The 22,992-nt window shown below is 45.4% G+C and overlaps 1 protein-coding gene and 1 long non-coding RNA gene across 2 annotated transcripts; one reads left to right on the top strand and one right to left on the bottom strand.

The window, feature by feature from the left end:
* Positions 1–3,193: 3,193 nt before the first annotated feature.
* On the bottom strand, positions 3,194–8,237 carry CHST7 (carbohydrate sulfotransferase 7). The gene is given in 3 exon segments (XM_088668690.1): positions 3,194–3,273; positions 3,276–3,452; positions 5,932–8,237. Coding segments are annotated over 3 exon segments (1,743 nt in total). The 5' UTR covers positions 7,433–8,237; the 3' UTR covers positions 3,194–3,208.
* Positions 8,238–19,670: 11,433 nt separating this feature from the next.
* Positions 19,671–21,949, top strand: LOC148685892 (uncharacterized). Its single transcript, XR_015949767.1, has 3 exons — positions 19,671–19,782; positions 21,209–21,262; positions 21,818–21,949. It is a non-coding gene; the product is annotated as an uncharacterized LOC148685892 (long non-coding RNA).
* Positions 21,950–22,992: the final 1,043 nt, after the last annotated feature.

The raw sequence follows: 22,992 nt of genomic DNA, 5'->3' as shown, positions 1-22,992 counted from the left end.
TGGTGATTATTTCAAGACATTTGAGGCAATGGAAACATGTTGAGCCAAATTTCTGCCTAAGCAGCTAAATATGCCCGATTCTTGGCACTGATCTATAGTTTCAGGACTCAGGGGTGTTGATGCTTGTGTCCTGAATCCCAATTTATATGGCGCAATCTCCTTTGTCTCTCAACCCTTAAATACATGCTTTGTGGGTCACGCCCCTGGGATTTTATGGGGTTTTACTGCAGCTGTTCTTAAAACTCTGCACTTCCCACTCTTGCAAAGGGACTGCTTTTGCTTAAGCTCTGAGGTCATTAGAAGTTCTAGCTGCAAATGTATTCTTAGCCCCTCACATCACAGTAGGCCATTTCCCAATAGTCTCTTGGCACCACACCACCACCATTCTGGGCACTTCCCAAAAACAAAACAAAAGGAGTTTGCTCTCCAAACAATGCATACTGCAAATAAACAAAAAAAATCTTAATGGCAAAATGCCCTTATGTGGAAAAACCGGGACCATTCATTTGTTGTTAGCAAATGAAGAATTTGAGTTTCTCGGGGATTTTTAAATGCCAATGTAGAGACTGCATGTGAAACATTCTATGTTTATGGGTGTTTTGTTTTTTTAATTAAAAAAGAAACCTAGCAAATTCCAAGGCAGGAGCATGGTTGGCTTGGACATAGCTGTATTGTGACAACCCTGCAAAGCTTTCTCTTTTCTCAGAGCCCCAAAATTATCACTTGAATGATTTACAGTGCATTTATTGTTTCAAGCATGTAAATAGGGCCCTTTCAGCTACTTGCCATAATCCCTCTTCAGTAATTGCTTCTCCCCCCCCCCACAAAAAAAGCTCCTTAATGTGCTTTGCATAATTGCCACTTTATACACCAGCTTCTCATTATTATTTTGTAAAAATCTTCCTTCTGGTAACTTTTATAAGTGGCTATCGCTAATACCCAATCGTTCTAGATATATTATATGCTTGTGTTGCAGGGAACACATTGAAAGACTGAGGTCCAAAATATAATTATGCTACACAAGAAAGGAAAGGGAAGTTTGCCACTATGAATGGCAATTCCCATCTTTCAAGCATAGACTTTTGAAGGCTACGGGTGATATAAACAACTTGTCTGGCCACCACTGCAATGAAATAAATCAGGGGTCAGCAAACTTTTTCAGCAGGGGGCCGGTCAACTGTCGCTCAAACCTTATGGGGGGGGGGGCGGACTATATTTTGAAAAAAAAATATGAACGAATTCCTATGCCCCACAAATAACCCAGAGATGCATTTTAAATAAAAGGACACATTCTACTCATGTAAAAACATGCTAATTCCTGGACCCTCCGTGGGCCGGATTTAGAAGGTGATTGGGCCGCATCCGGCCCCCGGGCCTTAGTTTGGGGACCCCTGAAATAAATGTCTTCTTGCTGCCATACCATGGCAAACACAGATGCCTTCTTTGGAGGAACTTAAGTTACACACCAGTGTTTTCAGAAAGCGTGACTCTGTAGCAGGATCAGATTAAAGTAAAGGAAGGAGGAAGGAAGCCAGAATGCTACCGAGCATCTATATGCAAGTGTTCAAGCAGATGTTGCCTGAAGGCAGAATTCTCTTCCTCCATCGTCCTCCCACTCTGGTAGTCGCTAGAAGAGCTTTGTATGAGGGAGAACAGAAGCAGCTTCAAATATAACTTATAACGATTTATAAGATGGAAATATACTGCCCTGTTTTTCTCAAATCATACCAAAGTGAAAAATAATAGGGATGTTTCTATCCTTCTTAATGCTTCTACTATCTGTCAAAGTGAGGGCGGGGGGGGAACCTCCAGCTGTTGTTAAGACTCCTGTACCTGGCATGCCAGATGTTGTTGGACTTTATTCATTAAAAGCCCCATCAGATCCAGCCAGCAAGGGCAATGTTCAGGTTTTATTGTGGGAGCTGTCGTCTCAAGAACATCTGGGGCAACACAGATTCTTCACCCACAATACTTGCATTTGTGACGAGGATGACTGTCTATCTATCTATCTATCTATCTATCTATCTATCTATCTATCTATCTATCTATCTATCTATCTACTGTATCTATCTATCATCTATCTATGGCTGTCAATGAATTATAGGATTTATAGTTCATTATATGAGAGGCTCTTCAGCTGTGTTTATGATTTTAGCCTAAATTGACTAAGGCTGCAATCCTATACACACACACACCTTCCTGGGAATCGGTGACACTCAATTTGATGAGGTTTTCCTTCCAAGTAGATGTTGATGGAGGATTGCACTGTGAAAGTTGCAGCCCCTAACTGCAACCCTGCCTCAGTACACCAGCTCGGAGACAAACTCCACAGAGATCAAGAGATGGGTGAGCTGACCCTGTGCGTGTTTAATCACCAAGTCCCACTGAGTTCAACCAGGCTCACTTCTATGTGCGCATGTAACTGCAGGTTTCCAAATAAGCATGCGCATAATTGGCTTGCCAAAAGGCATAACTGGATCTACTGATGTTCTCTGTAGCGTAACATAAGATAAAGGTACCCCTGACCATTAGGTCCAGTAGCGAACGACTCTGGGGTTGCGGCGCTCATCTCACTTTACTGGCCGAGGGAGCCGGCGTTTGTCCGCAGAGAGTTTTTCCAGGTCATGACTAAGCCACTTCTGGCAAACCAAAGCAGCGCACGGAAACACTGTTTACCTTCCCGCCGGAGCAGTTCCTATTTATCTGCTTGCACTTTGACGTACTTTCAACCTGCTAGGTTGGCAGGAGCAGGGACCAAACAACAGGAACTCAACCCCATTGCGGGGATTCGAACTGCCGACCTTCCAATCGGCAAGCCCAAGGCTCATTGGTTTAGACCACAGCGCCACTCGCACCCCCGTAGCGTAACATACTATACCATAATCATCAAAAACTACAGACAGGTTCCAAAGCTTCCTTCTACGAAGGCGGCAATAGTGATTTCTCAGCTATCTTTCTTCCCAGCAATTTTAATGCATTGGCTGATTCTTGATCCAGGGTAATCCCTTATTTGAGGTTCATGGTCTGATTTCTGTATCAAAGTAGCAGCTATATAAATGGGTTTGTAACCTTAAATACCCTCTGTAAGTTTATTAGAATGTCCAAAAAAAAAAACCACCAAAAAACCCCCAGAAAAACTGCATCAATTCAAATTTTAGCCTGCAATAGTTACACAAATGGAAAAGCTTTCTCACCAAGCTTGCCAAGGTTAATTTGAAACTGTTAGGAAGCATTTGGATTTGTTTGTATGCCAGGCAGCGTTTAAAATCTGAGAGGATGTTGTTGTAGCAATAGGATGCAAATCTGTGCATCAGTCAGGAAGCTGGGCAAGTTAGCTCTTCCTCCTTGAGGGTCCATGGATCCCCTGAAAACAACCCTACTGTATTCTGAAGGAAATGAATCATGGCCACCAGCTTCACTGATACTCTGTTTCTCAGTAGTCTTTACAATTCATTCAATATAACATTCCCTACTTTAATTTATTTATTTAACGGGGCTTATATACCACCCAATCACCAACATCTCTAAGTAGTTTACTTAAATATACATTAAAATATATGCTCTCTCTGACAAATTCTTACTAGGTAAGACTCTATGAAACAAACAAAACTCATACAATCTTTACTTTTCCAAAGAAAATACCAGTAAGTTTTTTTAAAACAATAAACAAAAACATAAAAACCGACAGATGTTTTATTAACTGCCAAGTTCCTTCCAAACCTCACTGTAACCAAATGTTAACTGAGGGTCTGAAACCAACATCTACATAAGCAAAAGTTTCCCTGTCCCTTATCTCTGACTGTTTCATACCCTACACAGATTTATACTGTCTTAATGCTATACCACCTACACCAATGGGTAGAAAAGGTGTCACAGGTGAAAACACCAGTTTCACATTACAAATGTCACCAGCAGCATAAATTTGTTTCCAAAAGGAACAATCAGTTCAGTGTGAGCTTTACGGCTCATTTCAATAGGATCAGTATATCTGCCTTTTATAGACTTTTTCTTTACACTGTTTCTCTCCTACTCAGTTGCACCAACCAATCTAGTAGTATGGTTTTCAACCTTTTTGGAAACAGATACGCGGTAATTTGCTTTTTGCTGTATTGTTTTCAAAACTTAAAAGTGTGATCTGCATTCTCCCCTCCCCGAGAATTCAGCCTGCAATATGATGCATGCACACTTATGAGTCACATTGAAACCCATGGGACTTGCTTCCCTGCACAGCATGAACTAGTTTCAGACACTGCACTAATCAGTTATGGAGCTTTTGAACACAAGCCCTTTTCTCTTCAAACAACCTTTGATCTTTCTTTTCAAACCTCTGCCTTAACTATTAGACTGAGGAGCATATTGTGCTCCTCCCGTTCTTCTCATTTATTGTGCTCAGTTTGCAATCCTAATGATGAGTATTTACTTTTAAGTGAACGTGCATAAGTATTGGGGAAGCATGTCTGAGAGTTAAGGATGTAATCCCAACTCCATTTACCTGGGAAAGCTCAACTTGCTTTTGAGTAGGCATGGCTAGGATTGCCTGGTTAGTTCTGACACATATATACAATAATGAGCAGTCTCTCCCTTTGTGCAGGTGCAAAGTGCTTCCCTCTCACTAATGAATGCTGATTTGCATATAATTCTGCTTGGATTACTGTAAAATGAATTATATGTGGGTCGGCTTTTACTGCAGAATATAATTCTGGCAAGCGTATGTGAATCTTGTATCACCACCATCAATAGAGCTACATTAGTTTGCTTCCAAGCACATTTCAAAGGCTGACTTTTAAAACCTTAAAAAGCTTGTGACCCAGGTAATTGAACCATCCTATCCATACCTTTAGCTCATCTCTCTCTCTCCTGCTCCCTCTCCCTCTCTGTTCTATCTTTGCTGACAGCTGCAAACCAAAGAGAGAGGTGATATTTTGCACACATCTGTGGAATTGCCTCAACAGGGAGGTTTGCCTGGTACCAGCACTGCTTTCTTTCAAGCATCAGGTAAAAAAATACACCACCCTTTTCATTCTCAGGCTCTTAAACTCTATACATTTTTAGATTTTGCTGATGGCCATGTTTAATCTTCCAACTGTTTTGTTGTGTGTTTTTGTTGCTGTGACATTTCAATGGTGCTCTCAGGTCAGTTTTATTGAACAGTGGTACGGAAATACTTTAAAGAAATAAGGCCAGTATGTTACAGAGCAGCAAATACAATGAATGGTGTACATACATCCCTTGTCAGACAGCTCTAGAGAACATCACATTGGCTGCTCCTGGTGTGACCACCTGTGGTGAATGGCTGGTGCACAGCACTGTCCAATTAGCTCTCAGGTCACGTGACTTGCCTTACTGCCAGTATCATTTCCTTGCAGCCTAAGTGGAACTGCGTTCAGTGGACTTAACTTCTGGTGCGAATGGAAAATGAACAAGGCAGCTCACAAAAGGCAGAGATCCAGTGTGCATTTCATCCATTTTAAGAGTCTACCAATGCCAATCCTTTTAGACATTTAAGGGTGGGCTCAGTGGACCTTACTGCAGCACCAGCAATGAAAATCTGGACCACATAGGTCCCCACTAGATTACACACCCCTCTCCCCATGCCAGGAGTGCCAGCTTGGCCCCGCGACCATGGGTGATATGCAGCATGCATGGCCTGGGCCCCTGGCACTGAAATTTGTGGGTGCCTGGCACCTTCATGGGGTATTTTGTGGTTGCTTGGGCACCCAAGGCCCCATGGAGTTGGCACCTATGCCCCATGCCCAAACAGGGGCAGCTATCCTTTTCCCCTGGCAATTCTCCTGTGGCCTTAATGCTTGCCTGCTAGAGAACCACAAACTCAAGTAGCAAACTGGGCTTCTGCCCTCCTCACTCTCTTCGCCCCTTAGGGAGAAAGATGCCCAACGAGGCCAAAGGGACCGGAGGTGGGTCGGACGCTACCTGGATGAGGAGGGCTCGAGCGCCTTCTGGAGGCCTCTTGCCGGTCGCCGTCCTCCTGGCCGCTGAGCGGGTAGGCGAGCAGGCGCATGGGCTCCCAGCAGGCCGCCTCCACCTCGCGCACCTGCTCCCGGCTGAGGCGCTCCCGCCAGGCGTGGATGGCTTCGCGCGCGTCGCGCGCGGAGATGAGGAACGGGCGCTCGGAGGAGTAGGCGGCCCCGCGCGTCATGTTGAGCACGAAGTCCTCGAGCGCGGGCAGCGACGGCAGGTCGGCGAAGCGCAGCAGTCGGCGCAGCTGGGCGCGCGGCTCCAGCACCAGGTCCTCGTAGCGCAACTGCGTGTAGCGCGCGCGCAGCCAGGCCGGCGCGCGGCGAGAGAAGAGCAGGTCGCGCAGCCAGGCCTGGCAGATCACCTCGAGGGCGCCGCCCAGGAAGAACTCGGCGCGGTGCTGCTGGCGAGCGTGGACCCCGGCCAGAGCCGCGGCGCCGGCGAAGGGGGGCAGCAGAGGGTGCCGGCGGGGGAGTCCCCGGGGCTCGGGGGCACGGTGGCGGCTCCGCAGCACCTGGATGCTCTCCCGCAGCAGCGCCTGCTTGGCCTTGAGGCGCGAGTTGTGGACGGCGCGCGGATCGCGGAAGAGCTGCACCACGCGCAGGTCCAGCTCCGGGTCGCGCAGCAGCGGCAGCAGCGCGCCCAGCTCCAGCAGCCTCACGTCCTTGATCACCATCACGGGGTACTTTCGGCACTCGGCCTCCAAGTCCCTCAGCGCCCGCGGAGGGCAGCTGCGCTCGCAAGCGGCACCGTCGACCAGGCCCACGTCGGAGCGGGCCCTCGGCGCTGCGGGGCACAGCGGCGCCGAGCAGATCACCTTGTTGGTCCTCCAGCCGAAGATGCTGGCCGTGCTGAGGTTGACGCCGCCGCCGCCGCCGGCCAACAAGGGCGCCAGCGGGTCTCGGGGCCCCGGCGGTGCGGCGTAAAGGCGCAGTACGGAGAAGTCGCATCGGAAGAGCGAGCGCACCATGTCTCGCAGCGCGCCCTGCAGGCTCAGCGCGTCGCCCGGGTACAGCGCCTGCCACATGTGCCACATGGGCTCGTACAGGTAGAAGACGTCCGGGTGCTGGTTGAACAGCTCGCCCAGGAACGACGAGCCCGTGCGCCAAGTGGCATGCAAATAGATGTGCCGTTTCCCGCCCGCCCGGCTCCCGGGGCCGGCTTTGTCGGAGTCCTCAGACTCGTTCTTCTTCGCTCCATGCCTGGGCGCGGGCGGAGCGGCGGCTTCTCCCGGTGGCGGCGGCGGCGGCTGCCCTTCCCACGCCCAGTCCCCGAGCGCCTCCTCGAGGTCGGGGCAGCGGTGGGGCGGCGGCTGCTCTTTTCCCGCGCGCCCCCTCCTGGCGCCGTAGTCCAGCATGTAAGACACCAGCAGCAGGAGCAGCAGCGTGTAGAGCGCCAAGCCGAGCGCGAAGCCGCGGTGCTCCCAGCGCCACCTCCAGCGCCGCCGGCTCTTCATGGCGCTCTCCGGCCACGCCTGAGGGGAACTACCCAGGGCGCTGCCTCCGCCGCCGCCTCTTGCTGCTGAGGCGGGACTCGAGCGAGGAGGCTGCTGCGGTGCTGCCTGTTTGAAAAACAGCCACAAACTTGGAGAGGCGGAGGAAAGCGAAGGAGGTGGCGGACCAGAAACACGCCCACACGCCGGCGAGTGTGAAGAGAAAGCGGCAGCCCGCCTTGCTTTCAAGTCGATGCCGCTGCCGCCGCCCTCTGAGCCCAGACTGATGGGGTCGGTGTGGAAGCGGGTCGGTGCCCAAACACTCTTCCTCCTAAGCGCGTGTGCGCTTTCGCTCCCGAGTACTTGAAGGCTGCTAAGCCTGCGCGCTTCTAGCAAACTTGATCCTAGAGAAAGGCGCGCAGGGTCGGGGTGAGTGCTGACACTACCTGAGGACTCGAAGCCTCAATGGCGGAGCCTTTAACTAGTCCTCACGATTTCACATTGAGACTCCTGTCTACATTTTTTTTTTTGCGAAATAACTGTCAGCTGTCGCGGTACCTCTGCAGTGGGAAGCAGCAGGAGCGAGTTTGACATTTTGTACGCACGTTTTCCCTTTATGGCTCCATATGCCCATTCAAAACAAAACAAAACAGAAAAAGGAGGGAAGTGCCTAGAGTACCGCCTGGAGAGGATGGTCGCCAAAGTCTCCTCCCATGATGTGCTTATTCATTCATTCACTCATTCATTCAACCTCCCTTCCTCCCCATAAGGAATGCTCAATGCAGATTCTGTTGTTTAAAAACAATATAAAATTACCATAAAAGAATTAACAGGTAAGAGCCAGTGTTTGTGTGTATGTGCTGATGAGACCCGGCTTCAAAGCAACGATTGGTGATGTGACTTTGGGCTCCTCACACTCTCTGAAGGTGACCTACCTTGTATGGACAGCGGTGCCGTGGCAAGTTTTGCAGTGCAGGAATTTGCCATGACACAGTGCCAAGGAATGCCCCAAAATGCAGGTTACTCTTGTGATCTACACTCACATATATACATCCCAAAGAGCAAAAACACACCGATCCAATGATATATTTCCCTTGCAGTGTTCTGCTGACCAGGAGTACCTCTGTCTTGTCTGGATTAAGTTTCAGTTTCTTTGGTCACATTTATCCTATTACTTGCTCTAATCTGTTCAAAACCTCCAATGTCCCTAGTTTGAGATGGAAGTGTGTGTGTGTGTGTGTGTGTGTGAGAGAGAGAGAGAGAGAGAGAGAGAGAGAGAGAGAGAGAGAGAGAGAGAGAGAGAGAGAGACTCTGGGCAACCCTCACAACAGTTTCACATGGCTGTTGAGAAGCATAGTTGACAATAGGAAAATGCTGAAAGACGTGAAAGGCATCAAGCAGGAGTTCTCCAGCACCTACAGAAATCTGACCTGTAGGAAGGACAGGAACCACCATAAAACAGTACCTCCAATGCCACCAGCCTAAACCAGGAGTGGACAGGAGGTAGCTAGCAGGGTGATTTGAAGTAGACCAGCAAGAATTTATGGTTCGAAATTGATAGCAGCAAACAAATGACTCTTCCCTGACCTAAAATAAGCTGCTGAAACGAGGACAGCTCAGGATAAGCAAGAGTGCCCTTTTTATACAGAATGATTGTGAGCTCTGTTCAGTTCTGAGACTCAGAACAAATTTATCTAGGCTCAGAATTCTTAATTCCTTAGTTAGCATGTATCTTTTGCCCCAAGCCCTCTTAGTTGGTGGGTGTCGGAGTTATGATAGAACTAACACTAGATCTTAGCAGCCCAAAGCCTAGACGTATGTTTCCCAAACTTGGGTCTCCAGCTGTTTTGGGACTACAACTCCCATCATCCCAAGCTAGCAGGACCAGTGGTCAGGGATCATGGGAACTGTAGTCCAAAAACAACTGGTGAACCAAATTTGGGAAACATTGCTCTAGACAATCCAGAAGAATACCATGGCCAGTGAGTGGTATTAAGTCTGCTGAGAAGTCCAGGAGAACTAAAAAGAATGTACACTCATATTGCCCCAATTCCCAGCATAAATTATTTACCAGGACTTCTTAGGGCTCTGGCCATGTGCCAGTGCCAATTAGTTGGAATAATGGGCATACACATCCATTAAATAAATGCCTTGGGGAAGAGAATGCCGGTTCTCCCATATGTCAGCATAAGTCAGATCTTGTTACGTAATAACTGATAAACACAACAGTCGCAGATTTATCTGGAAAGTGTTGCTTTCTAAAGCTTCAGCATGGAATGAGATAGAAATACGAACGTTTTTATTTTGGTATGTGTGAAAAACAGTTTTATATGTTTGTTGTATTGCTTTGAGGTTGTGTGGGATGAAATCCTGGCCCTATTGAAACCCGTGGGAGTTTTTGGCAAGCACCCCTTAGTGCGAGCAGCGTGTAACACATATAAGCCTGTCTCTCTTTAAACTAGGAACAGATTTTATTCCCTTGGATCTGCCCCATTTGGATCTGCCTCATCCCAAGGGGTCAACCAAAAAGCTCACACATACCTAACAGCATCTTAAATTCCATTTTTAAAGAAACCCAACAACTCTGGAGGTTCTTTGAACTGTTTTTCAGCCAATAAGACTATCAGAGGTACAAATGAAAAGAGCATGCACTGTTAACATCATACAGTACGTTAATTCTGGCCTTCTTGTACAGCGAGTTTCTCCCATGCATTGTGAATTTTCTCAAATAATAAGTATTTTGTGTGTGGAACATCATACTTGTGTCATAGCCAGCAGGGTGTGAATGCTTATATCAGGCATAGGCAAACTCGGCCCTCCAGATGTTTTGGGACTACAACTCCCATCATCCCTAGCTAACAGGATCAGTGGTCAGGGATGATGGAAGTTGTAGTCTCAAAACATCTGGAGGGCTGAGTTTGCCTATGCCTGGCTTATATGAGCATTTCGTAATTCGATTTTTGAGATCTAGAACCCATATTGTAGGAGTGGGGGGGTGTTTTTCAGCCTGAGGGTGGTATTCCTGCATCAGTAACCTTCCATGAGCCACATGTCCATCAGCGATGGGCATGGCCAGAGGTAAATGTGAGTGGTTTCTTTGTCCCATGTAGTGGCAACCTGAGACTTGCGTAGCACCTAGTATAGCGGGAGTGGGTGGGTTGACAACCTTTTGGGGTCTGTGGGGCACGTTTCTAAACCAGAGAAGCTGCCATAGGAACCACACATACCACAACCAAATACACAGTGCAACCAATTCTGTTGGCTATAATAGAATGCTTCTTTCAATTCCTCATTTCAGCAGAGGGAAGGGGAGGACAGACCCCTGCAGGCACAAGGGAAGGTCTCTGTGGGCGTGAGATCCCTGTAGTACAGTCTAATCCAATTAAGCCTGCCATCTCCTCCTCCGCTCTTATCTTAATACTCTGACTAAATGCAGACTTTGTGGCCTTGGTATCAAGACAGTTTCCTCTCCTTTCACCATTTTGTTCGCCATCTAGTCTGATGAAGGGTTTGGTGAATTCAAAAGCCTGGTTACTTCTTTTGTGACGTTTTGGCTGGTTATAATAAAAAAAAATATTGCCCAGCAGTGGGTTTTGAAATTATAATGCATGGAAACCAAAACTGTGGAGCGGAGCTTTGAAATGAAATTGTACTTATGATCTTTCTCGGCAGTGACCTAGAAATAATTTCTCCTGGCTTGCGGAGATGAAATGTTATGGACTTCTTGTCCTTGTGAGTGGCAGGGCTGCAACTGCTAAAATTCCCAGGCCTCCGAGAAATAAATGAATATATAACCACTGCTAAGTCTAGACAAAATTGTTTTAATTACTATTTAATATCCATTTATCTCCACGCTTGGTTCAGGAGAAATTAATTTTAATTTAATTAACTCTATGCATAAAATATTATGCGTTTCAAAAATAATTCTGTTGACAGTGGACTGTATCCAACAAAGTCATAGTCAGAGTAGATGCACTGAAATTAATTAACCCAACTTAGGCCTGGGAGTCTTGTCCATTAGGTTTACTGGGTTTACTCTGAGTAGGATTAGCATTTAATACAACCCATCACTATATATTATGAATAATGCAATGTTTCAGTAAATAATTCTGCATCTGTCTCAAAGGTAACAAAGTTTTCCCTGGAAGTGAAATTTATTTATTTTTTTGCTGAATTACCCCAAATCTAACATTTTCAGCAGTCCCATCTTTTTACTTGCTGTGCCTCTTAAGCACAAAACCAAGAATAGAAAAATTTCACCTTGACCCAAAGCAATGTAAGTCACATTGCCCTGGGTGAGGCTCCAACAAACTGCACAACTCAAAGGGGCTTGGGCTGTCTTGAACAACACCTGCCCAGGCTAAGTACGGGAGCAAACTTCTTCTGAAAGCATGAGGAATTTCAGAAGCAGCTTGTAAATGCAACCTATGGGTGTGCCATTCAAAAAGGGGAAACCTGGAAAAGACCAATTACAAGCATGTTAAATTTGCTTCAGTTACTAATACTTAAGAGGGCAGCTTCAAATGTTCCACTTGTCACAAGTGAAGTATCCAATCTTACTTCCATGGTATATATTTTTTTGTTTTTGTTTCTGCAGACCTTCTGCTGGAAGGACAAGGTCATTATCTTCTTAAGTCTGCTTTGGGTTTCTTTGCTCGTTTCTTGACTGCATTCACAATCCCTTTCCATCTTGAGTGCTACCAATGAGGACACAGAGAGTTTTTCGTGCTTTCTTCTTCCACATAAACGACAAAGGCACAACTTTGCCATTCTCTCTCTGCACAGTGCTAAGCTGCTCAAATCCCACAAAAGTGAACTGTGGTACAGCAGCTGGCATCAAGGACACTGAGCTGGAGACAGCCAAGTTCCAATATCCACCAAGCGAGGGTACTCATTGGGTGAGCTTGTGTCAGTCCCTCCCTCTCAGCTTAACTACCTCATTTATTTATTTAATATTAAGGTTTACACCCTGCCCTTCAGTCAAATTATTAGGCCACCTTAAAATAAAATATTACAGTGAAATATTAAAACTGAAATTGAAAAACAGTAAATCCATAAAAGCTACATTTTTTAAAAAAAACAAACAAACCAGAGTAACAGGGAAAGGGGGAAAAAAGTTAAAAGCCTGGGGAAACAATAAGGTTGGGGAGAGCATTCCACATCCAGGATGCCAGCACTGGAGGGGGGGGAATCCCTTTGCTGGGAACCTCAGGCTGGAGAAAAGAGTATCTGAGAATGACTCACAAGCAGGCATACGTGGAGAATCTGGTCCTAAGGTATCGCAGGGTAGTTGTGAGGATAAAAACCACTGGGAGAAATATATATGCCCCCAAGAATTGCTTTAAGGAATGACAGAATAAAAAGGAAACAAATTCTACACCACCACCCAACGAGGTCCTCAGCTCTCTCACTATACTTCTTTATTCTCTTTGATTCCTCTTGCAGTTCACTGTCCACTGATGTTATCCCCCAGCTGCTGGCATCCTGAGCTGCTTGCTTCTAACCCCACCTCACTGCTTCTGGGAAACCTCTCATTGCCTGGTAGGACTTGTCCCCGAGTGTCTCTTTGCCTAGTAGTGCTAGTTTCTGAGTGCAGAATGACACCTCTTGTCTGCTGCTGCAAGACACATGCCGTTGACCCACATAAAGACTGACCTTGCAGAGTGTGGTGTGTAAATAAATAAAACTCCCAGTGTATTAAATAAATAAATGAGCAAGCAAGCAAGCAGCAAGCAAGCAGGGTCTTCTCTGACCGAGGCTCATATTGTGGTATTCTATGCACTTCTATCACTCACAGTTGACATTATGTAGAGCCTTGCTGGTTTAGACCAAAGGCCTACCCAGTCCAGCATCCTGTTCTCACAGTGGCTGAGTTGATGCCTATGGGAAGCCCATAAGCAGGACTTTAATGCAACAGCAGCATTCTCCCCACTTATGATTCCCAGTAATTGGTATACTGGACTTCTCCGCAACCCTTCCCCTCTGCAGGGAGGTGGGACCGATTCGGATGGTCCGTCCCCGCTACTTAATGGATCCAATTGGCTTCCAAAGAGTGGTAGGGGATGTTTTATCCCATGTCGATGGCCTTTCAGCTGATTCCCTGGTGGCCCGCTGGAATGCGGAGTTAACCAGCGCTATTGACTGTCTGGCTCCGAAGCGCCCTCTCAGATTGCATGGAGCCCGGACAGCCCCGTGGTTTTCCCCGGCGCTGAGGGCGATGAAACAGTCGTTGAGACGGCTAGAGCGCCGGTGGCGGAAAACTCATTTTGAATCAGACCGGACACGGGCTAGAGCTCAACTTCGAGCCTACCAAGTGGCAATGGTGACGGCGAAGAGGACCTTCTTCACCGTCTCCATCGCATCTGCAGAAAACAGCAGCAGGAGACTCTTCCAGGTGGTTCGCAATTTAGCGGAACCACCTGCTCCATCCGGGCCCAGTACGGGCCATATGATCTCCTGCAATGATTTTGCAAAGTTTTTTGCAGATAAAGTCGCTCAGATTCGGGAAGAGGTAGACTCCACCGTGGGAGCAGGGCCGGGGCGGGGGAGTGCTAGAGTCCTGTCTAGTCAATTTTTGTGGGATCAATTTCAATCTGTTACCTCCGAGGATGTGGACAGGCTGCTTAGACGAATGAAACCAACCACCTGTCTCCTTGATCCTTGCCCATCCTGGCTTATAAAAGCTAGCCAGGAAGGGCTGGGTGATGGGCTTCGCGGGTTGGTAAATGCTTCTCTCCATGAGGGAGCCTTCCCAGACCCGCTGAAAGAGGCGGTTATTAAACCGCTTCTTAAAAAACCATCTTTAGATCCGGCCAATATGGCCAACTATCGCCCAGTCTCAAATCTTCCATTCTTGGGCAAGGTGATTGAGCGAGTGGTTGCGGAACAACTCCAGGCACGCCTGGAAGAAGCGGACCATTTGGATCCCTTCCAGTCAGGATTCAGGCCTCATCATGGGACTGAAACTGCCTTGGTCGCACTGGTCGATGATCTCCGGCGGGCTAGGGACAAAGGTAAGAGCTGTTTCCTTGTTCTGCTGGATCTCTCAGCGGCTTTTGACACCATCGACCATAACATCCTTCTGGACTGTCTAGAGGGCTTGGGAGCTGGGGGCACTGTCATGCAGTGGTTCCGCTCCTTCCTCCTGGGCCGTGTTCAGAAAGTGGTGGTGGGGGATGAGTGTTCTGACCCCTGGGCTCTCACTTGTGGGGTGCCTCAGGGTTCTGTCCTCTCCCCCATGCTTTTTAACATCTATATGCAGCCACTGGGAGAGATCATCAGGGGGTTTGGGCTGGGTGTCCATCAGTATGCTGATGATACCCAGCTCTACCTCTCTTTTAAATCAGAACCAGTGAAGGCGGTGAAGGTCCTGTGTGAGTGCTTGGAGGCGGTTGGAGGATGGATGGCGGCTAACAGATTGAGATTGAATCCTGACAAGACAGAAGTACTGTTTGTGGGGGACAGGAGGCGGGTGGGTGTGGAGGGCTCTCTGGTCCTGAATGGGGTAACTGTGCCCCTGAAAGACCAGGTGCGCAGCCTGGGAGTCATTTTAGACTCACAGCTGTCCATGGAGGCACAGGTCAACTCCGTGTCCAGGGCAGCTGTTTATCAGCTCCATCTGGTACGCAGGCTGAGTCCCTACCTGCCCACTGACTGTCTCTCCAGAGTGGTGCATGCTCTAGTTATCTCTCGCTTGGACTACTGCAATGCGCTCTACGTGGGGCTACCTTTGAAGGTGACCCGGAAACTACAACTAATCCAGAATGCGGCAGCTAGACTGGTGACTGGGAGCGGCCACCGAGATCACATAACACCGGTCCTAAAAGACCTACATTGGCTCCCAGTACGTTTCCGAGCACAATTCAAAGTGTTGGTGTTGACCTTTAAAGCCCTAAACGGCCTCGGTCCGGTATACCTGAAGGAGCGTCTCCACCCCCATCGTTCTGCCCGGACACTGAGGTCCAGCTCCGAGGGCCTTCTGGTGGTTCCCTCATTACGAGAAGCCAAGTTACAGGGAACCAGGCAGAGGGCCTTCTCGGTAGTGGCACCCACCCTGTGGAATGCCCTCCCACTAGAGGTCAAAGAGAACAATTACCAGACCTTTAGAAGGCATCTCAAGGCAGCCCTGTTTAGGGAAGCTTTTAATGTTTGATGGATTTCTGTATTTTAGAATTTCTGTTTTTTTGGAAGCTGCCCAGAGTGGCTGGGGGAACCCGGCCAGATGGGCGGGGTATAAATAATAAATTATTATTATTATTATTATTATTATTATTATTATTATACAGAGACACATTGCATCCAGTTGTGGAGGTAGAACAGGGGTAGGCAACCCAAGGCCCGTGGGCTGGATGCGGCCCAGTCGCCTTCTCAATCCAGCCCGTGGACAGTCCGGGAATCAGCATGTTTTTACATGAGTAGAATGTGTCCTTTTATTTAAAATGCAACCCTGGGTTATTTGTGGGGCATAGGAATTCATTCATTCCCCCCCCCAAAAAAAATATAGTCCGGCCCACCACATGGTCTGAGGGACAGTGGACTGGCCCATGGTTGAAAAAGGTTGCTGACGCCTGAGGTAGAACATAGAGCCATCATAGCCTTTGATAGCTAGTAGACATTGATAGCCTTATCCTCTATGAATTTGTCCACACACACACACACACAAGTAATAGTATCTTAACCTATTATTGTGGGTTTTAAAAAAAGTTTTCAATACTGCTGGTACTGAAAGTAGTGACCAAAATAAAGTACATCCTCACCAGATGTTTCCACCATCACCTACCCAAGAGAAATCAGTTTTATCAGCAGGAACCATTCTTATCTATTCTCTTTCCTTTAATTGTCACAAACTGCTTCTGTTGAGTTATTATGGCAGCTCATTCAAAACAAACACCACAACTCTTAATCCCGCAGGCAGTTAAAACTGCAATACTCAAATGATAGGTTGCTCACTCTGCAGAAGCTCCACACAGAAAAGAAAGCATGGTAAGATACAGTTTGGGGGAAAAATTCCCTCTGTAATCTTCTATAACATAACATCCCCTTCCTGCTCCCCCCCCCAGCCAATGCATGTCAAATCTGTGTTTTATGTGACTTAATTAGTGGAAATCTAATGTAGACAAAGCTCTCTTTTTTTGGCCTTAATTTGAGGCAGGACTTAGCAGGACACCCTTTAGTCCTGTCTACAATATAAACTTACATAGATTATATAACTTTAGCTGCCATTATATTCCAGGATTTGTTGCAGATCTCCAGTGTGGATCTTATTATTCATCATATTTTTAAATGTCCTTCCTCTCATTTGGGAGCTTAGAGCAGCATAAAATTAAAATAAATTCTGGTTGTAAATACATAATTAAAATACATTCTGGTTATAGCCTATAAAAAAAATCTGGACACAGGTACTTCAAGGAGATGGATATGTCCATGCACACAGATATTCCCTGTGATCCCAGTTTATATGTGCTTTCTTTGTTTCCTGACCCAGTAACACACATCTGAAATAGCTATACAGTTGGTAGCTTCAAGACAGACCATAACAGAGAACGGGAAAGACTCGAAACACTTGAATTCGGACATGTCATGTGGCATAAGAAACTATTATTTGCCTCTGTTTCTGAAAAGCTCACACATCATCTAAAATGCAGTGTTTATGATGGTGCAAATGGAGGAGGTTTAGAACTAGTACATTGAGTACAAGGGCATAGGATAGTAACAGAGAGTGGCCAAAGCACAGGACAGTTAAACACACGTGCTAAAGACATTTGGGGAGAAAGACCATTTGAAGGTGTTTCCAAGCCAAGATGGGTGAGCTGCAGTGCTTGGTCTTAGAGATATTGTCGAAATGGAAGACTGGTGGAAGGGAGAGAACCAGTGGGGCATGGCTATCTCTGGATACAAATTCTGTAGGAAGAACAGGGAAAGGCATACTGGAAGTGGTGTCCTCAATTTCATTAATGTAATGCGCAACACTGGAATGCCCTCCCACCAGAGGTCAAAGAGAACAACAATTACCAGACCTTTAGAAGGCTTCTCAAGGCAGCCCTGTTTAGGGAAGCTTTTAATGTTTGGTGGATTTCTGTATTTTAGTATTTTGTTGGAAGCCGCCCAGAGTGGCTGGGGGAACCCAGCCAGATGGGCGGGGTATAAATAAATTATTATTATTATTATTATTATTATTATTATTATTATTATTATTATTATATCGTTTCTGCTACACATTGACAGCCTTATCCTCTATGAATTTGTCTACACACACAAGTAATAGTATCTTAACCTATTATTGTGGGTTTTAAAAAGAGTTTTCAATACTGCTGGCACTGAAAGTAGTGACCAAAATAAAGTACCGGTATATCCTCATTAGATGTTTCTACCATCGCCTACCCAAGGTCTTAATTCTCCTTATTTCTCCTCCTGGGATTGAATGGGCTACACTATTTCTGTTTTTGACTGCCATTCCTTTCCCTAGGCTAGTTGGGTGGTTCTTACTGTACTTGTGTTTCAGTAGCGAGTGCCTTTGGCTTTGAGGTTTGCAGTCTATTGTGTCTCTTACCACATCATATCAAGGTGCCTTCGCCATAATCCTTTTCCTTTTGCACTAAAACTCCTGCAAAGGAGAAGCATGGATGTGGAGACAGTTGATGCTTGCAGGTTCCCTAGTGAATCAGTAGCCAAAGTGCAAGTAGCACATTTGGATGTGATTGAGGACATGTAGGTCAAAGAATAATATGCCAACATGGTTAATGAGGCAAGTCAAAGATGTTATTAGAGGCAAGACGTATTCCTTTAGAAAATGGAATTTTTGTCCAAATGAGAACAAAAAAGGAACACAGACTTTGGCAAAAGATATGCAAGAAGATGATAACGGATAAAAAAACCCACACAGAGCCCATTGCTAAAAACATAAATGCCACAGGACTTTTTTTTTTTGCAGCCAGAACTCGCCAGAATTCAGTTCTGGTTCCTCTCAGATGGGCACCATTGTCATTCTAAGAGAACAAGGGAGGCATTCGTGTTGAGTTCCGGCACCTCTTTTTATAGAAAAATAGTGCTGAATACCACTACTGCCACACACATAGGTACATAGGAGACTGGCTAGAGGGGCAGTTAAAACCTTTGTATGACAAGGAAGTCAAAGGTGTGCTAAATGAGGAACATAAGGTTGCAGATAATTCCTTTCAATCCTCTTCACAGAAGATGCAGATCATGTGTCTTAAACTTTCTCAAGAAGGGGATCTGAGGAACTGAGGCAAACAGAGGTGACAAAGTCAGGGTCAAGGAACCTGCAGCTGTCCAATTAATGTTTGGCTTCATTTCCCACAACCCCTAATCATTTGCAATGCTGGTTGTAGCCAATGGGAGCTGGAGTCCAGAAGCTTCAAGAGGACATACAGAGTTCTCATCTCTGTTTTAAAGTGCTGTGTTTGAATAAAAAGCAATTTAGATCTAAAATAAACTCTCTCTGATAATCGGTGCATGCTTTAACACGCCATATAAGTTTCCAGTCCAAATACCTTTATTATGTTTGGATCAGTACATTTCTAGGTCTCTACTCCAAGGTGTCAATCACTTGCATAACATGTAGCTATCATTCACCGTGCTCACAGCTTTCCTGATTTTCTGCATGGCAGGAGAGACATATTGGCTGAACTGTACTCTGCCAGTTCCAAAGCAAGCAATTTAACTCTAGGCAGAGATAGCACATTGTTTGGAAGACACAGCTTAAGATATATGACTGCTGCAATATAATGTTGGCTTTTAAAATCTCAAAATGAATAAATACCTTTGTTCACTTTTCTGTTCCTTTATGCTTTTGCTATTAGGAATAAATATTAGGGGCTGGCCATTTGCACAGACAGGTTTTGTGTGTCTAAAAAGATAATGTTCCCCGCAGAGCACTCCAATTGTATGGGTGTTCCCTTGATGTTAAAAGTGAGCAATAAATTATTATTTTTGGCAAGGATGGTTGCCATGTTAGCCCAGTTCAGCCCATTTTTGGTAGCTTGGAGACAAAAGCCATCATTCAAATAAATATACCAGCTCTTTGCCCAAGGACTTGTCCGCACTCACTTGCCTTTTTATGTTTCTTTGAGGTGATCCACAAGCAATACCATTTCCTCTGTTTCCAATTCAGGTCATCCCATATATGTAGCTGGAAGTGCACCATCCCATGTACAAGGAAATAAAGAGGTATCAGCAGATTTAGGGTAATCCTGAGGTTTGCATGGATACAAAAATCTTCAGAAAACAATCCTAAGGCATGGAAGAAACCTCAAAACAGTCCAACAAAGACTCGGTGGCCACAAAATTCTGAATGATGGTGAAAAAAAACAGACAACCAGTTGGCTGGAAATAAGAAAAAGCAAAGGAAATATACGGTAGGCAGATGCCTTATACTTCCATCTAGCTCAGTACAGTATTGTTTATGTAGTGGCTCTCCAAGGTTTCATAACTTTATTTCTAGATGGGCTAGACTGTCTCACCTTCTTTTCTTTTCTTTTAAAAAAACACAATAGCTCATAGTTTTGCAACCTGTTCAGCGACACCAATGAAGGCCTTCAGAGGCACCAGGCCGGTGACTCCCGACCCTAGTGGACCAGCCTCCACTGACTCTAATTGGGGAGTAGGAGAAATAAAGGTTGGAAACAATGCTACAAACTAAGATTATAGAATTCAGCAATAGCCATTCATTGTTTGTAGTCGTGTTTCAAAGGTATCCTCTCAGTTAACAATGTATACTAATAACTTGATTAGTATTTGCACACTTTATATACCTATAAATCCACCACTACCCCCATTCCCTGCTGATGTGCTTGGCTGTTTCCCATGCACGTTCATGAGTCTGGTGTGGCCTCACCCACCACTGGCATGGCCTCCCAGAGTTTAGCTAGCACTGCGCTAGAGAGAATACCCTAACCTTTTTGTGAGGGTGATTAAGCCTTACAGGAGAAAGTCGTGGGAGTGATGGACAAATGGGACGGAGAGCCATTCTCCCTCTGGGCTATGTTTCCTCCTCTGTGGACGAAGACAAGTGTTTAAACGCTCTCAGCTTGTAGAACCATCTAACTTTCTCAAAATATACCTTAGTCCATTGACCCAGCTTGGAAGAAAGGTGGGATATAAATACACATCAACAATAAATAAAACAAATAATCCTACTTGCCTTATATTTGGTTTTGTATGTGATGCTCTGCTTCTGGTAAGATAAAGGCCTTCTGGCAAGATAGGCCTTTCCTTCAGACATTGGACTCATTTCAAATCCTGTCTGATACAACTACCTTATCTAATGCTTAATTCACACAATTTTTCACAAATTCATATCAGTATTAGCCAGCTTATTTGTAGGAGTCAACACACTCAGCAAAGTACATTTAATATGTTCTCTTAAAATCTTTCCCTCAAAGTTCCCCTTTGCTCTGCATGTCAATTTGTACACAAAACTCCAAGCCATCAAACATAACACATGCACACACACACACACACACACACACACACACACACACACCAAATAATGGAAACTGCTCTGGAAAAGTCTATATTTCAGACACCGCAAGATCATGGAAGCGCTAGGTTTAAAAGGATATTTCCAAACGTCACACAGGAACTTGTGCTTCTGGTTTAACTTATAACTTATGCTTCTGGTTGACCTATGAGCATGCTGGCATTAGCCCTGGTGTAGTGGCAACATGGAGTACCAGGACCATAGGATCAACCTGAAAGTAATAGATAAATGAAGTGTTTATTCAGTTCTCCAAGTGCACTGATAACTTATTTTTAACCCAGTTTGATGCTTGGAATGCTTAGGATGCTAGAAGGCAAGGACATTGCTGGAGAATTTAGCTCCCTGCTGATTCAGAGGTAAGCATCAGTCCCCTACCCCCACTGCTCATTCCTAACAGTGACCTACTTTGTATCTGCCATACTCAGCCTTTGTTGTTTGATGGGGGGTGGGGAAGATAGATGTCAAGGAAATTGCAAGACACACATTTGCAGGCAGCTACTGGCAATTTTCTTTTTATTACCTTGAGCGCTCTTTTTACAAAGAGGTTAGCGCTAACAGTTCAGAAGGAAAGCATTGTCTCCGACAGCTGGTCTGTATCCTGTGTCAAGCCAACATCTTACAAACAGCTCAAGTGGTCCATACACCAAGTGTTGCAGAAACCCATTTGCAAGTCAGTGCGATCTTTCCACTTTTCGCACTCTGTAGTACAGAGCATAAACCTAAATCTATCTAACTCTTGACACACCTGTTAATCTTTAAGATGTTTGCTATTTTCAGCTATGTTAGAATATTCATAATGTTGTTCTCAGCTTTAGGGGGCTTCTAAGTTGGAAACAAGGAATTAGCAATAAGGAATGAGGCTCAGTGGTAGAATATATGCTTTGTATCTTCTCTCCCCTTCTGTATTGTAGTTTCTCTGAAACATCCAGACCGGGCGGCTGTCAAAGGCAAAATATGAAGCTAGACTAAGCATTGTTCTAGCCTGTTGTTCGTATTACAGGATGCATCTGACTGGAAACTCAGCAGCAGCAGTTGGCAAGGGTGTAGCTGTATAGCATTTCATTTGAGCCAGGAAATTCAATCCTAAACATCTACTTGGAAATAAGCCCCACGTGATTCAATTTAACTTGTATCCACACCATCCTTGGGACTAGCAGTGTGCTGTATTTTTGTGGGTGTGGAGGGGAGAATAATTTTAATGTGTTATACGTGGAACTGAGTTAAATGACTTCTCACGGAGGAATGGAGAGTTGACTCACTGTTTATACGGCTTTTGTTCACATTGACACTATTATTCATAGCAACTGAGATATTAAAATTACTAAATCAGTTGCCAGGTTTTCCGCTGAGCATCACAGCTGTCAAAGAGGGTTTTCATGCTCTGTAGAACATATTCTATTGTGCAATAAGATATTTGTAGCATTGTCCTCTAGCAGCTGCGGTAGGCAGCATATTCGGAAAGGCTAGACAACTTCAGTATCAAAGGCTCCTAATGCTGGCAAGTCTCCTACATCTGTAGCTAGCAAAATATCCAACTGGAAAAATGCAGAGTTATTTCTATTTGATTGTTCTACTTCTCAACAAACAAACAAACAAACAAACAAACAAACAAACAAACAAACAAGTGTACAGTAATCAAGAACTACCTTTATTTTTAATGGAATGTAGATGGAAACTAAAACAGGCCATTTATTAATTGTCCTTTACCTCTCCCCCACCCCCCAGGAACATTACTTTAAATCTTCAGGTGTAATTACTGCAATCAGTTCAGGGACATTTAAGAGAATCAGCTCAAGGGGGTGGGGACAATCATTGAAGCAGTAAACATGCTGTGGCTTCTGATAAGAGCGCCACGACTGTTTTCTACAGAGAAAAGACTTTGCCGCTTGCCTCTGATAATTTTCTTAATCCTTTTGTTGGTTTCCTAGTACAGTCTGTACCTTGTTGGGTTTCTTCTCCATTCCACCCTGTATCAGTGTAATGCTAGTGGCAGGGATAAAATTAGCCCCCCAAACTAAATAATAACAACCAGTGTTTTTAAAAAGGGTTCTACGTGTTACCTATTGTGAAGAAAATTGTCTACAGT

Source organism: Zootoca vivipara, chromosome 4 (genome assembly GCF_965207765.1).
Source record: "Zootoca vivipara chromosome 4, rZooViv2.hap1.1, whole genome shotgun sequence".
NCBI classification, from domain to species: Eukaryota; Metazoa; Chordata; class Lepidosauria; order Squamata; family Lacertidae; genus Zootoca; species Zootoca vivipara.
The sequence above is the reverse complement of the archived record's forward strand: the minus strand, read 5'-3'. Positions and strand labels throughout refer to the sequence as shown.